Source organism: Lathamus discolor, chromosome 6, assembly GCF_037157495.1.
Source record: "Lathamus discolor isolate bLatDis1 chromosome 6, bLatDis1.hap1, whole genome shotgun sequence".
Lineage (NCBI taxonomy): Eukaryota > Metazoa > Chordata > Aves > Psittaciformes > Psittacidae > Lathamus > Lathamus discolor.
The window spans coordinates 91,475,173-91,490,620 of NC_088889.1; the positions used below are offsets into that span (position 1 = coordinate 91,475,173).

Here is a 15,448-nt window from a genome sequence, read left to right on the forward strand (position 1 = left end):
GACCAGAGCTGTTTGTGAAGTCCCCTCACCGCACCTGCAGGGACTTCTCTTGCATGAAGAAATACAGCCGCTTCCTCAGAGGAAGGAGCTCTGGGATGTTCAGCCCCACGTTCCAAAGTGGTCTTGAAAATGCTGCCTTTAATGTGCTAGAGCTCTGAGTGTGCTGAATAATGAAACAGCAAAATAAAGAAACAAGAAAACACCCCCCGAGAGCACGGCCTGTACCTGGCTTTTGTACTTCTTGGAGCAGCAGAGTGAGGAAAGCTCGTGCATGAATACCAACACGGGCATCGGTGCTTGGAGGGGGAAATTAAAGCCGTTTTCTCTGTGGTTCCTGCTGCTGCTGGGTTTCCTGTGCAGCAGCTGTGCGGGCTGGGCTTGGAAAATGGGAACACACAGTGAAAGAAGAACAAAGACGAGGCAGGCAAAGCCCAGGGTTTACAATCAAAATGAGAGGGATTGAGCCTAGCGCGGCTACGCGTTAAGTGCAGCCTGTGTTGAGGGTAATGCGCCGCTCTGCTGTGGGAAAGTACACAGGAAAGGCATCCAAATGACCTGTTATTATTTTCATGATTGCTCCCGCTCCTTCGCATGCAGAAGGAGTTCTTTCTGTCGGGGGGATTTCTATGTGCCACCCAGCAGTGAGCAGAGGACACCCCGCAGCCAGGGCAGAACCAGCCCCAGCGCTGGGACAGCGGGAGGCCTGGGAGGGCTCCCTTCACCCCCTCACGGCACAGGCGCGGCAGGCAGAGAGATGCCTGCAATTCAGTTCTTCTTAGCACTAAAAGCACACGGGGCTGGGTGTTAGTGACAAGCCTGTCTGTTGATGGAAGGACGACATCAGCAGGACAGGTCAGTTATGTCTCATTATTGTAATGAGCCTTTTAAAGCAGCTGCATAATAACAGCTCTGGGCCTATTTCTGGTAAGTCTCCTGGGTGCCTAATTCCATAGAGCTGGAGGAGCGCTGATCCGAGAAAGAGCTTGTGGGACGGAGGGCTGGAACGCAGGAGAGCAGGGATGCTCTGGAGCTGCAGAAGAATGATCACACGGCTGCAGAGCCGGAATTAAATCCTGCAAGTGACAATTTAGAAAGTCTTGCTGTTCCCAGGAATATTTCATAGAATCACAGGATCCCAGCCTGGTTTGGGTTGGAAGGGACCTTAAAGTTCACCCAGTTCCAACCCCTGCCACGGGCGGGGACCCCTTCCACTGGAGCAGCTTGCTCCAAGCCCCTGTGTCCAACCTGGCCTTGAACATTTCCAGTCCATGATTATGTTCCAATTAAAGTTGTGTCCTGCTTGGATTTGGATTTTCATTTCCTCGGCTCCCAGACCAGCAGCACTGGTCATTGGAGCAGGAGGCCGGCAGATCTGATTTTCAGTGTCTGGATGCCAGCAGTGCAGCAGGATTTCCCTTGGGCTTTTACTGTTGTTGTTACCATTATTACCACTATTATCAGTACTTACCCACCTCCCATGGACTCCTGCTCTTTTCCTCACCCTGCCTGCATGGGCAGCAACGCAATCGGAGAGGACAATGTCCCTGCAGTGGGGCTGGCCTGGGGAGAGCAGGGCTGCCCATGCACTGGGACCGCTACCCACTGCCTGCACCGCTGCCTGTGCTGCTGCCCACAGCGCAGCCCACACCAGTGCCCACAGGGCAGCCCACGCTGCTTCTGGCAGTGCTGCCGCCCGCACCGCTGCCCGTGTTGCTGCCGGTCACCCCGCGGTCCCTGCCCGGGTTCCCCGGTGGCACCGGGCAGCCCGGGTCGGGGATGCAGAAGCTGAACGCAACTGAGCCGATGGGAGGAGCCTCTGCTGGCCTGGACCACTGCGCGCTCCGCGAGCGGGCTATGCAAATTAACATGCAAATAAGAGGGCAGGGCTTAGTCTTACAGAGAAGCATCGACGGGAGGGGGCGTGGCTTGTTATGCAGATGAGATGGGCGGAGCTGAGGCTGTATGTAAATGAGGGGGCGGGGCGCCGCCGGGTGTGTGTCCGTGCCTCCCGCCAGCTGCAGATAGAGGTACGGTGCGCGCGGCCGAGCCCCGGGCACAGCTGCAGCGGGCGGACCGAGCCGGGCCGGGCCGGGCCGGGCCGGGCCGAGCCGAGCCGAGCCGGTCAGACCCGCACCGAGCCGAACCGAACCGAGCGGAGCCGGCGGCCGGCAGCCCTCGCAGAGCATGGCCGAGCCGCCGGCAGCGCCGGGCCCGGAGGGCGAGGAGGGCCCGGTGCGGTTCGCCCGCAAAGGCGCCCTGCGGCAGAAGAACGTGCACGAGGTGAAGAACCACAAGTTCACGGCGCGGTTCTTCAAGCAGCCCACCTTCTGCAGCCACTGCACCGACTTCATCTGGTGAGCGCCCCGCCGGGACCCCCCCCTCCCTCCCCGGGCATCCCTTCCCCTCGCCCCCCTGTGCCGCTCCCCGCACCGGGCAGGGCCGCTGCCTCCCGGTCGGGCTCTCACACCGCCTCTCTTTCCACAGGGGCTTCGGCAAGCAGGGCTTCCAGTGCCAAGGTGAGTGTTGCGCTGCCGGGAATGGGGGGGGCACTGTCTGTCCCCCGGTGGGTCCGAGCATCGCGGCTGGGGCCGGCGGGCAGCTCCCGCGGGCACCGGGGAAGCAGCTTCGTCATTTTTTCAATCAAGCGCTCGGTGCTTTGGAGCCGTTTGGGTGCCGCCAGCAGGGAAAAAGGGGCCGAGACTTCAGCTGCGTCCCCCCGGAACAGGCAGAGGGAAGTTTATTGTTTTTAAACGTACTTAACCCAAACCCGGGTGTTTTAACGGAGGAGCGGCAGTGCCAGACCCTGGCTGTGCAGCCCCGGCAGGACTTGAACGGCTTCGGTGTGCTGCTGGTGAAGGGAAAGATAGGCGTTATAACCGAATGTGTTGCAGTAGATTCTGGGTTACTACGGCCAGGATTCTTTGTTCCGGTAGCGCTGGGATGTTGTGGTGTCTCCTCGGGGAATCGGGGCGGGTTAACGGGGCTGTGCCCGGTTGCTCGGGGCTCGCCCAGCTGCAGGTCTCAGGTGCCGGTGATGAGCCCTTGTTATGATGCTGTGGGTCCCACCTGCGTGAGGTTAGGGTCGGGGCAGGGGATTCAGGCAGCGCTGGCTGCTGCTGCGGCTCCTGGCAGTGAAATTCTGCTTTCGGGAGTGTTCGAGGCTGAGTTTTATTTCGGCAGGTGGCTGAATCGCGAGTGGAGGTATTTAGCATGAAAATAAACGCGCTGTAGCTCTGGTATCTGAAGAACAGCTCATCCTGGCAGCTTTCCTCTGTATCCGAAGCAGAAAACAGACCCTCCCCCGGGTATGGTGTGGTGCAGAACCAAAGCTGGTGGGGCTGGGGGGCACCTCTGCCTGCAGGCAGAAGGACTTTTGTCTTGTGTGCTCTCGGGAGCATCTCTGCAGATGCTTCTACAAGCAGTGTAAGCGTTGTCCGGTCTAAATAGCCCTGCATCCTTAGGAGCATAACCTTAAAATACCGAAAGCATCTCCCTGCTGCCTCATAACCCCCCACCGAAAAGACTGGGCTGGTGCTGGCAAGCAGAGGAAAGCAGATGTGGAGACTAAACCGTGTCCTAGTGGTGTTTCTCAAGGTCACAGCTTCCCCTGGCACCTGAGGTTTCATACTTGGGCGGTCATGCTACTCGGAGGAGTTTTGTGCAGCTCAGCTTTTGCTGTAGGTCTTCCCAGCTTCACCCAGGCGTTGATTGTCTGACTTCCCTCATGGTGCAGGCAGCTCACACCGCCTGGATTTGTGCAAACACGATGCCCCCAAATGTGAAGCGTGCTAGAAAAGCTGGGGGGGGGGGTGGCGTTGTGTGCTGGCAGGCAGGGTTTTCCTATGTCATTCGCAGTGCTTCCCTCAGTTTTACCTATAGCATTCATTATCGGGTAACTGGAGCCTTTTCAAGTCTCTCTCCCAGCCATTAGGAGCTGTTGTCCAAACCTGTAATTGCGCACATGCCTCAGGGCTTATTCTTTAAAGCTTTTAACCAGTATTAAGCCAGTCTTTCGTGCGAGGTCAGCGAATGGTACCTGTGATGGTGCTCACCAAGGTACTAACACGCAGTAGTTGGCTTCCAGATGGGGAGAGCTTTCCCCAGCTCGTGGATGTCGAGCAGCGTGGTCCTGGTGTGTGCATCTTAGGGTTGGAGCCCTGTGAGGCTGCAGGAGTGCGGTGGGATTGCCGTGTGTGTGGTCTGTGGCTTACCCTTCTGCCTTAAGAGCCTGCAGGATTGCTTGTTGACACCTCTAAGGGTGTCTGCAATGTACCTTTCTGCCCTATGAAACCACTTTCCAGGTTATTCCGCTGTTACAGACATGAAAGCCCCGTTACTGTGCTGCAGTGGGAAATTTTGCAGGCTGCGCTGTGCAGAGCAGAGCAGGCTTTACCCTGAGCACTTCCCCAAAAGCGGATTTTCATGCACATCCCCTTGTGCAAGGCTCTGAGGTCCCAGCTGGAAGCACTCCCGTTAGCGAGGGTCACTGTGGGTGCCATCCTCGTTAGTGACAGCCTCGCAGGGCTGGTGCCACTCGGTGGAAGGCTCCATGTGCAATGCTTCCAGGTTGGAAAGTCAAGCACGAGCTAGAAGTCGGTGCCGCCTGCCATCTGCTTGGGAATCACAGCTACCCCGAGAGGCTCCGGTGGTTCTGCGGCCCTCAGGACTCGCTTCTCCTTAGGGGCTCTTTCCCTTCAGCCCTCCAGGCTTGCAGTCAGCTTTGACTGCAGCGTTGAGCTCGCTCTTTATCGAATGCAGCTTGAATTCAACAACTTCCCCAACTGTTTTCTCCTGTTCCTCAGAGGGATGGCTGGGAATGCAGCTGAGGCGTGTTCCTGGCTCGTTCCTGGGCTGTCTCCTGCTGCTGTGCTTGCTCTAAGTGGGTTTTCACCTGTGCCCTGGTTTCTTTCTAGGGCATTTGCAATAATTAGTTTGGTAATTAGCTCAGTACTTGTGACTTTTGGCAGGAAGTTGGCAGAAACTGACACTTTGTAGCTTGAAGTACTAACAGATACCACAAATGCCACTTAATTGCCTGCTAATCCGCTTCTTATCCTTGTATACCATCTCCTTCTTAAGCATCTGAGCACTTCCTGGGCTAACATCTCTCTTCAGAGCCCAGAAGCGGAGCTGTGCTGGCCAGCAGCAGCTCTGCCCCAAGGAGCAGGGCTGGCTCTTGCAGGCTGGCAACGAACACTGATGTATTGTGGATGCTGGGAGGGTGAAGCGCTACGGATGTGCCTGGAAGTCCAGCTCTTCCTGGGGGAATCTTTCCCGGCTGTGTCAGCCCATGGTACAGAGCAGGTTTCTGGCTCTGTGGTAGCTGGGAGGTACCTGAGCTCTCATGTGAACTCATAAATAACAGAGAGGGGGTGTATGCGTTCTCCACTTCCCGGGTTTCGAGATCCCTTTGTCCGATACCATTACCAGGGACCATGTGAGGAGGGAGGCAGCAGCAGCCTCTCGCTACTGCAGGGTGCCAAGTTACAGCCGATGGCTTTGCTGCTCGCCGCTCACTTCTCACTCGAGCGCTTTGAGGATGCTGAAGGAGCTGGTTTGAAAGCTGTCGAGAGGGAAATTCTTGGTCTCGTTCTCGGAATGTGCCGCTTCTGGGAGCTGGCAGCTTTCTCCGTCTGCTCTGCTCATGTTCCCTCCTGGCATCCTTGGGGTATCTTTCTCCTGCTGCTCAGGAAGTGCCTGGTCCCCTGTAGATCAGGGTACCTGGTGCATGGAGGTTTTGTGAGGGGGCACCTTGCTGAGAGCTGGGTTTGTTTAACCCAGAGTCACGATCCCAGTGGCTGGGCTGGGCTCCCACCTTGGGAGCTCAGGAAGAGGTGTGCATGTAAAGGCGAAGAGCCAGGCAGCCCAGTTCTCACTTAGGAGCAGAAAATAACCAGCATCTGTTACTGCGCTCACGTGTGCGAAGAAGTAAAGGTCTTGGAAAGAAGAATGTGATTCCTTAAGGGAAACAAAAAAAGCATCGTGTAGTACTGGCTGCAGTAACTTTTCTGGGTGAAATGTTTGCTTCTTACCCCTGGTTACGGCTCAGCAAGCCAAGATGCTCTTCAGAGCTAATCTCTTCCCAAACTTCCTACCAGACACAACTCCTCCTTCCCAAATCCAGGGCTCTCGTTTTGCTTTGTGCACTCACAACTCAACCTTAGGTACCAGACCCGAGCCACTGGCGAATGTTACCCAGGCTTTACCTTCCAAGTGAGTGTTTCTCTTGCTGTCTGCTTCAAACCCACCCTTCCTTCCCCCACCTCCTCGCTGCCCTCCAGACGGAAGTGAAACCCAGCCCAGCTCTGGTCTTTGCTGCAGCTCCTGCTGCTGCGGGTTTTGGGTTCTCACCATCAGCTTCATGCAGGCATCCAGCGTGCGCTTCTATTGACTGTATTAAGCAAGTGAGAAACAAAAGCAAAACAAACTCCAATCATTTCAGAGTTGCCTCCAACCCAGTAATTTTGTGTCAACATATTATGCACGCTGGAGGAATGTTAGTGTTCAAATAGACTAATTAAAAATGTTACTGCAATTACTTTTGCAACACAAACGATGCTAATTATATAATGCTGCAGAAATTGGAAACATCATTTTGGAGGGTGTGGGGTTTTTTTTTGCTCCTTGCAGTGATAATACAATTCCTGGCGCTGGAGCTTGGATCTCCCTCCATTGGGGCAGGTAGGAATGGAAAGGGGAAGTGGGCCTGGTCCCCTGCAGCCATCAGCTGGTCTGTGGTTTTGCAGTGCTGTGAATACAGTTGACTGGGGGGAAATGGGAAGACGTGGCCCCTTTGTGTTCTGGTTGAAGGCTCAGGTCTCATTCAAAGACTTGGTTTAAAGCCTGAGCTGGCTTCTTTGACTCTGCTCTCCCCTGCACAGACACCTGCAGCTCATCTCAGAGGAACGGATGGGGAAGAGGATCTGGTTTGGAAGGAAATCTGGACCTGCAGAAGGTTCTCACAGCACTGGGCCGGTGCCTGTGGCATTCAGCAGGGATCACTTGGTCTCTCGAGCACCGTCAGTGTCTCCTTACAGTGCAGAAGGGTTCTCTGTGCAAGTGGTTTCTCTTTTCCTTCCCCCTTTGCAGTGAGCATGGCAGATTTTTCTTTATCTGCTGGGGTAGCTGTCATCCTGAAATGATGTTAGGGTTTCCTAATGAGGAGGTCTGTTTCCTTCCCAGGGTATCTGTCACTGACCAGTGTCAGCACCAGCCGGCTGGGCAGAGGGTCTCGGGGCTGCCTCTGGGGTGTTTGGGTGCTTTGGGGGTGGCAGGAGGGTTTGCATCATGTCTCACTGGTGTCTCTCAGCTGTGATTCCACTGCAGGGTTTAAACCACCCCAGTATAGAGCTTCTGCTGTGATTGTTCTCTGTGTAGTGAGTCTTCCAGGGGAATCTAATGCCTGGGCTGTCTCTAAGGATACATCTCAGCAAACAGTGCAGGCATTTCTGTACGTCTGCCGGCTCACGTGTATGTGATCCTACAAATCCCTGCGGCACACGGGCTCCTGGAAGGGTGTGCAGGGCATCTTGCACTAGCAGTAACCGTGGGTGGATGCTCACTGGTCTCGGTGCCAGCAGAAGATGCTGGGGCTGCAAAGCAGAGCAAGACCTTGAGGGTTTGATATCTGATGTAGAACAGGAGGTGGGGTTGAATCTCCTCTCCAAACTCAGTGTGAGTTCTGTCAACTGATGGGGTTTTATCTAGAAACCGAAGCTAGAGGAGCTGCACCAGCCCTTCTGGTGGGCTCTGCCCCCCTTCCCAGCACGGCTCCTCGCTCTGCAGGCTGCATCTGAAAAGACAACAGTCTAAAAATGCTCGAGACACTTGTCAATGCCATCCAGTCCCCTTCGGATTGATCAGCAGATGAGCTGCATGATCGCAGTGACTAAGAAATCAACCGCTAGCTGTGCCCGTCATTTAGTTCAGGCCAGAGCTGCTTGGAACGCATCACTGTAGAGCGTGCGGTCAGAAGGGGAGTGTTAAAGCGTGTCCCCTGGTCTGAATGGAACATGTGTGCGAAGGACAAAGGGATGCTTGTAGTGGTGGGTGGATGGGATTTTGGCCAAGAGGAATGTTTGGGTGGGTTTTTCCTGCAGGAGCCAGCTGTGCCGTGTTAGAGCTGTGCATGGACGCACACAGAGCCTGGCCGAGGGCCCGTGGCCCCCTTCTGCCCAGGGTAAGCTCTGGTGTGGAGGCCAGCACGGGGCAGTGGTGGAGGGCGTCCGCAGGGCTGCGCGGTTCATTCCTCCGGTGGCTTCATGAATCATTGTTCTGAGAGCCCATGAATTAGAGCCATTTAGAGGAGGTGAGTAAGAGGCTCCCTGTAGGAGAGGGGTAACTGCAGGTCTTGTGGGCAGCAACCCAAGGCAGGCTGCAGGGACCAAGCCCTGTGGAAAAGGCAATAGAAACAAAAGTGGAGGAGCTGCAGTGCTTGTGCAACGATCCTGGATGCAGATTGGGTTTCCATTGCCGTGTTCCGGTGTTGCCTTGTGTGTCGCCAGCACAAACACCCTGTGCTTTCCTGATGGGGGTGCTGTCTCTGAGATCTGGGTGAGGGGAAGCGGGAGGAGAAAGGGCAAAGTGTTCCAGAGACCCTCCAGGCTTTCCAAATGATGCCGTAGGAAACGGAACGGCCAAGGAGTTGTTCGTCCCCAGGGCTGGTGTCCTGTACCTGGAGTTTCAGCAGGAACTCGTACTGGAGCCACTGCACTCCTTGGGGTGGGACCCCTGCAAGGACTTCCTGGAGGGAGGCGCTGCAGCTGGATCTTATACCCAAGCAGAGACATGGGATGTAGGGTGCCTGGACCCTGCCCCATCCCTGGCAGTGCTCAAGGCCAGGTTGGATGGGTCTTGGAGCACCCTGCTCTAGTGGAAGGTGTCCCTGCCCGTGGCAGGGGTTGGAACTGGATAACGTTTAAGGTCCCTTTCAGCCCAAACCAGGCTGGGATTCCCAATGCAGTAGAAACAAGGGCTGTCCCTTGGGTTTCATGTTCCCTTGGGAAAGGATGTCTGTGGGCTTCTGCTTCCCGCCCCAAGCCAAACCTGTTGTTGGTTATCATTGGCCAGGAGTCCCTCAAGGCAGAGAGGTGATAGTGCTGCAGAGGTGTAAAATGGGTGCGGTAAATGCTGTAGTGCTCCAGACAGTGAGCCAGTGGATGGAGGTGAAAGCCTCTTCAGAGCTTTCGCTCCCGTTGGGGCTAATGTTAGCCCCAGTGCATGGGGCTATCCCTGGCTAAGTCACCAGGAGACTTGACCCTGGCTGGCCCTGTCCTGCCTGGAGCAGCCCTCACCGAGGAGTCTGGTTTTCCACAGAAGCCCCAGGAGGGATGGGTGACGGGAAGAAAGCTGCGCTTGAGTGGAGCTCGGTAGCAGCCAAGCACCTCATCTCGAGCAGTCCAATTCCCAGAAGCAGCGGTGCCGGCTGTAACGCTTCCCGGGAAGCAGCGTTCTTCCTGGGGAATGCTGCACCCGATGCTGCGCAAGGGCAGAAGCAGCCGAGCGCTTGGCTCATGTTCCTGGGATGAGGAGGATTCCTGCGGCTCCACGTGGAGCTGCAGCCACGTGTTCAGTCCTGGTCGGCCCCAGAGCCGTGCATGGGGAGGTGGTTGGAAGCCGTTGCCTCCTACAACAGCTTCTACCCCGTGAGAGATGCTTCCGTGGGTTTGTAGCTGGTGGGGACAAGGGGGGTGAGCAAACCCCTCCCATCCCAGGAACTGGGGTGCTGGGGTGGGTGCATGCCCCCATGTGCTGCGGCGGTTGATGTGGGCTGTGCCTTGAGAAGAGGGGATGTCCATGGTGCACGGCTGCCTTGGGGCAGCACCGCTGTTCTGTTCCGATTACCTTAATACCGGCTGCGAGGGATTTATCTGTCCTGTTAGACCGGCCCCCATTGGAAAAGTGAAATAAATTAAATGTTCTCTTTAGGAGCAGGCCACCTGAATTCTGTGTAATTACAGTAATAACTTGCAGGCAGCAGCCCTTTTTTCCCCTGTTCAGGATTGTTTAACTGTTCATTGATAGGGAGGAAGCATGAGGAGTGCTTACAGGGTCCCACTTGATGCAGTGTGCCAGCCCCCACCTTTGATCCTGGCGGCTGATCCTGATTCCCTGTAGAAGGATCCTGGCTCCCTATAGCAGGAAAGGCACGTTGTGAAGGTGCCAGCTCTGCTGCTGCAGCATCGCTGTGCAGATGGAGCTGCGCGCTGCCGTGGTTGTTCATCTCGGCATCTGCTGCAGCCGTGGCCAGGGGCTGGTCTGCAGCACATCAGTGGCTTTGGTTCCCTGTAATTGTGTCGCTGCTCCAATGCTCATTGCAGGCTGGAGTGGGACTCGTCGTCATCTTCCTGCAAAGAGGTGACTTGAAGCCGCTTTCTCTTCTTGTTTATAAAGCATCTCCATCTGGAAGCCGTCCAAGGCCAGGCAGACCTGAGTGGTGACAAGCATCACTCTGCTGTTAGGTGCTGATAAACGCTGTCTAGATGAAGATCTAAACGCCCCAGTTGCCTGCACAGGGCATTGCTGGCATGTGTCAGCACACAGGGTGCTCGCAGGCTGGTGGGATGGTGTCTGCAGTCAGGAACCACGTGTCTTGGCTGCCCAAGGCCTTGTGGCTCATGGTTGACCTGGGGCATAACCCCAGCTCTGCTCAAGCTGTTGGTTCTGAGGGATTTGGGCTGATTCCTCTGCCGTTTGTAGCCGTCCTGCTCTTCCCAGCATGTGAAAAACCAACCCGACCCAAGCGAGTTCCCAGCATGGTGCTTGAATCAGTGAGAGTTTGGGGTGAGCACCCTTAACCTCATCAGCCTCATGCTAATTTGACTTGTGGAGCACAGGAGCATGAGTCTCCCTGCCCCGGCTGATGTGCATTGATTGCAGGATACCTGTAATGCATTTGAGTTAGATCTGGTTGGGTCAAACGTTTTGCTTCCATATTTGGTCTTGCTTTAGTGCCAGATTTATACATCTTGTTTAAATACAACGAGCAGGACAGGCTCGCTGCTAATCCTCGCTGGCCAGGCAGTGCCTGCCAGAAGAGCCAGCGTTAACAGGCTCCAGTGTGTGCAAGTTACCGGGCTTGCTATGGTGCAGCTCCCCTTAAACTGGCTCTTTTGCATCCGGTGACATCTGTGTTCTTCCTCCTCGGGTGGGAGTGCTCAGTGCTCAGAGCAACCTGAGCAAGAGAACCTTATCTCCAAGCAGAAGGGAAGCAGGTGAACGTTTCTGAGGGGTGGTCGGGGTAGTAGGGGGTAATGAATGGTACTGCAGGGAGGTCCCTGGAGCTGCTGGGCTCGAGCAGGGCATGGGGATGCTGGTGCAGGCAGCCCCGGTGGATGCGGAGGGAGAGCAATGGCAATAACTGGCTGCTCAAGGGGGGCTCTGCCTCTGCTCTCAGTTGGGGATCACATTTAAAAGCTTCAGTTTCCTGTAGTTCCGCTCTGGTCTTCCTACATCTGATATTTAGTCAGCAGCAGGGAAGCTAAAAAAGATTCTGCTGCCTGAATCCCAGCCTTCAGCCACTCCTCCTCTTCCTCATGCTGTGATGCTGGTGCTTGTGCTGGTAGATTCCTCCCCGTCTTCTGTTGCCATGTGAAATAATGCAACAGTCATAGCTTCACCTTTGGAGAGAACAGTTAAATATCTTTATTCTGATGGCCTGAGCAGCAAGTGTATTCAGTAAGTTGACGCTCTTAGCACATGAACAGATGTGTTTTCATGATTCCCAATTATAGGAGAAGAATGAAGAAGGTTGTGAAGAGGAGGGGAAGTTGCCTTGGCTCTCCTGAATGGCTTCACCCAACTTTGCTGGGTGACATCGCTCTGGAGTCAGGAGCCAGTACGGAGATTGTTTTATAACATCAGTCAGAAGCTGGAGTGAGGGGGAAGTGGCCCACGACTTTAATTTGCATCACTGAGTGGATTAGCTCCTGACGCAGTGCAAAGTCATTATTTACCATCTCCAGATCTGGTGCCTTTATCAATGCCATGCTTTGGAGAGAGGCTGATTCAGAGATCATTACCTCGGTGTTTCACTTGGCAGGGACCGTTAACACTTGCCTTGTAAGCAAAATGATGGTGCTTGTCATTGGTGCTTAATATTGTGCCTACCCAAGAGGCTGAGTAATTTGTTTTTAGGTTTTTTTCCTTCCTTTGCATTCATTACACCGCTTCAACTTTAGCTTGGCTTAGGAAAAAACACTTGGAAACACTCCATAACTTGCCATTAACCTAGAGGAGGATTGTCTAAGTGATAAAACCAGTGCAGCCTGTGTCCTGCTCACTGGGATGGATGCACCTTCCTCACCACGCAGCACAAGGCTGTGCCAGTGTGGTCTCTGTGGTGCTCACTGCTTTCAGCTGCTGTGGCTCAGGGTAAGCCAAGGCATTGTCACCTTTCCCAAGCTGATGGAAGGCTTTGTGCACAGCTTGAAACATTCCTCCAAAATGGTTATTTATAGACTCCCCAGAGCTTGACATTGCTTTTGCTGTGGAGCAGCCTTTGCTGTGTTGTCCTGATGGAGATGAGCTTTGTTACAGGCTGCTTCAGCCTTGATGTGCTTTGGGGAAACTTTAGGTTGCTTTGGGAAAGCAACCTTTATAGGAGGGGTTATCCACATCTCTGACTTGGTTTCTGAGGAGTCTGATGGAATAACTGTCCTTTTGGGGGATCTGATCTGAGCAAAGTGCACTTCCATGGAGAGAGTTTCTGAGGATGATGGAGCTGCCACATCCTCGCGTGCAAGGGGAGGGAGCAAGGGGCTGAGCAGGACATCTCTGCTGCAGGAGATTGCTGCTGGCTGCCCCCGGCATAGCTGTGAGACTGAACTAATTCACATCAAGTGTCTAAGGACCGTCTCGAGGAGCGCAGTCCATTAAGTTCCAAATTTGTCTTACTCGTTTGTCTTTGATGAAGTGGTGCCTCAGGGCCAGAGTCCTCTGGAAATGAGGCTTGTAGGTCTGTAGCAGCAGCGAGTTCTTCTTCTGGGTAAGACAAAGTGACCTTGAGGAGCTGATGCCAAGAGTTTGCTTCTGGGGTTTCTCCCTGCTTTGGACATCCCTATCTACAGCTTGGTCTGATACCTTGCCCTGCGAGTCATCCTCTGCAGAGGATGGCACATGGCTGTCCCAGAAGCCTGATTGGAACGGACCTTAAAGCTGATCCAGTTCCAGCCCCCTGCTGTGGGCAGGGACACTTTCCATTGGACCAGGTTGCTCCAAGCCCCATCCAACCTGCCATCACTCCATGCTACCCGCACGCTGGGTACCACGGGTGGGTAGAGCATGGCACATGAGCAGCTGCGTGGTACATGACAAGGGCAGAGCTTCTGACCTGGAGTCTCCCAGGGCTTGTGCAGGGGGGAAAAGTCTCACTTGCTGGGTCATTGAGAGACCGAGTCTGGGGTTTTGGCAGGAGGAAGGGCTTTAATTAGCTGCTGCTCAGTAGGGCTGCTCTTAGATCTCAGAGCAAGATGCTGCTGGACTGGAAAAAAGCACCACTAGCTCATTTGCTTGGGAAGCCATGGTGGGGATTTGCATTTTGGCTGAGCACGAAACCCTGGCAGAGAATGTTTCTAAAATAGCTTCAAACTCCAGTTGGAATTTCTTCCTTCTCGGAATCTGTGAATATCTGTCTCGGTGCCAGGAGGTTTGGAGTTTGGATTCCTTTGTTTGCTGCTCTCGCTCTGCTGTGAGGGAAGCGAGCACTTGTCTGGGTTGTGGACGGGCAATGCCATCAAACCCTGCCTGACAAATGGCTTGCTTCCCGCAGCCTTGGAGCAGAATTAGATTCTCCCCTATTATATACCTGAAAGGATTTCTCCTCGAACAGCAGCGCCTCTGTTGACCCGAATCCTCGGGGGACGTGTACTGGGGTAGGAGCTCTGCAGCGTGCTTTCTGAATCTCGGCTCTGCTCAAAATCGGGTGCTTTGAAATGCATCCTGGAAACTTTTCCTGGCTCCTGCCCGTGTTGTGCTTGCACACGGCGGTGCTGAGCGTTGTCACTGCAAAAAGAGCAGAGCTCTTAACCTTGGGCTGGCTGTTGCTCCAGGCTCTGCATCTGCGTTACCCCGTGGCTGCGGTTGGTGGTGGGTGGCCGTGCATAGGCTGGGTGTTTGAAGGCAGTGTCACCAGGGCTTTACCTGGGGCAGGACCACCCGTCTCTGCTGTTGTGCTGCTCAAGGGGCTGTCCCCAGGGCCCCTGCTCAGCTGGGCTAGGGGGTACCTGGGGCTGCTTTTCCCTCTGAGCTTGCTCGAGAGGCTTCTCTGCATGGATCTTTCTGGAGGGTTGGTTTTGTTTGGTCTCGGGCTTTGTTCCAAGTGGTTCCTGTTCCTTTCCCAAAGAGAAGTTAGGAATCTCCAATGGGTTTGGCCTCCGTGTGCCATGCTTCAGGAATCAAAGCTCCTTCTGCCTTCACCTGGCTACAGGTTGGCCAAAGAGCAGGTGATGGGGCAAGAGGCTTGTTAGGTTGGCTTTAGCCAGTTTCGCAAGTTGGTACAAGAGCTGCTTGCTTGTGTGGGTAGGAAAAGATGGGATCGTAGCACTGGATGGGGAGGGAAGCCAAGCAGCTAATCCCAGCACTGCAATGGTCCATGGCACAGTGAAGCTCCCTTCCCAAGCCACCTGCCCTGTTCTGGGCTTTGGAAATTTGGAAGAAACTTCATTTCTCTGATGTTACTATTGAGTGAGTCCATGAGGAGGAAAATAAACGGCTGTCGGAAGGGCAGACTGACTCACTTTCTCATTCTCCTGTAAATTTCCATTTTGGTTTCAGTTTAAGCTCAGGTATGAGGGGAGTGAAAGCTGGTAATTTGTGACAAAAACTTCTATTTTAGATCAGGGTAGAAAAACTCCCTTTCTAATTGCAGAAATTATAAGGCTGTGCTTCTTGTAAAGGAATACCGCATCCAGCGGTTACCTGCAGATTGCCTTTGGGATGCTCCGCTCTAGGGCCACCAAACTGAGATTGACACCGTGCTTTAGTGCTGGTGATGCCATGACTGGCTGCAGGGGTGGCCCCTGCTCTCCCACAACCTCAGCTACCACCGTCTTGTGTGCTTTTGCCCCCACTGTCACTAGTGTTTGATGGCTTCCAGCTCTGGCCCTGGAAGAGGCAGAGGAGCTGGTCCTCACCCCTGCAGTATCAGCTAGGATTCTATAGGCTCCATTTATCGCCCCTTCAGGTGATGGGGTGCTCCATCATTCTCCACATGGAAACAACTTGGTGATTTTCATCATCCTGCCCTTTCTCAGACCTCTTCCCATGTGTGGGGCTCTGAAGGCAGTAAGCCTTTCCTGAAGCCTGTGTCCGCTCAGCCCTGGTGCTCTGGCAGCATAGGAGACTTGCCTGACTATGGGGCACAGGGACTTGATTTCATTCCTCAGTGTCTGGGTGCTACAGACCCTGCAGCTCAGCTGCGAGTTCCTTCCTTATCGCTGCCTGCTTGGCT

At 54.5% G+C, this 15,448-nt stretch overlaps 1 protein-coding gene across 2 annotated transcripts in view; it reads left to right on the forward strand.

The window, feature by feature from the left end:
• Positions 1-1,984: 1,984 nt before the first annotated feature.
• PRKCB (protein kinase C beta) overlaps positions 1,985-15,448 on the forward strand; it is a 105,219-nt gene continuing 91,755 nt past the window's right edge. The window contains exons 1-2 of one of the 2 annotated variants that reach the window (XM_065684927.1): positions 1,985-2,354; positions 2,485-2,516. In XM_065684927.1, coding sequence (XP_065540999.1) covers positions 2,185-2,354; positions 2,485-2,516 — 202 coding nt within the window. In that variant the 5' untranslated portion in view covers positions 1,985-2,184. The remainder of the gene's footprint in view (positions 2,355-2,484; positions 2,517-15,448) is intronic. The other variant, XM_065684926.1, reaches the window with a different exon arrangement.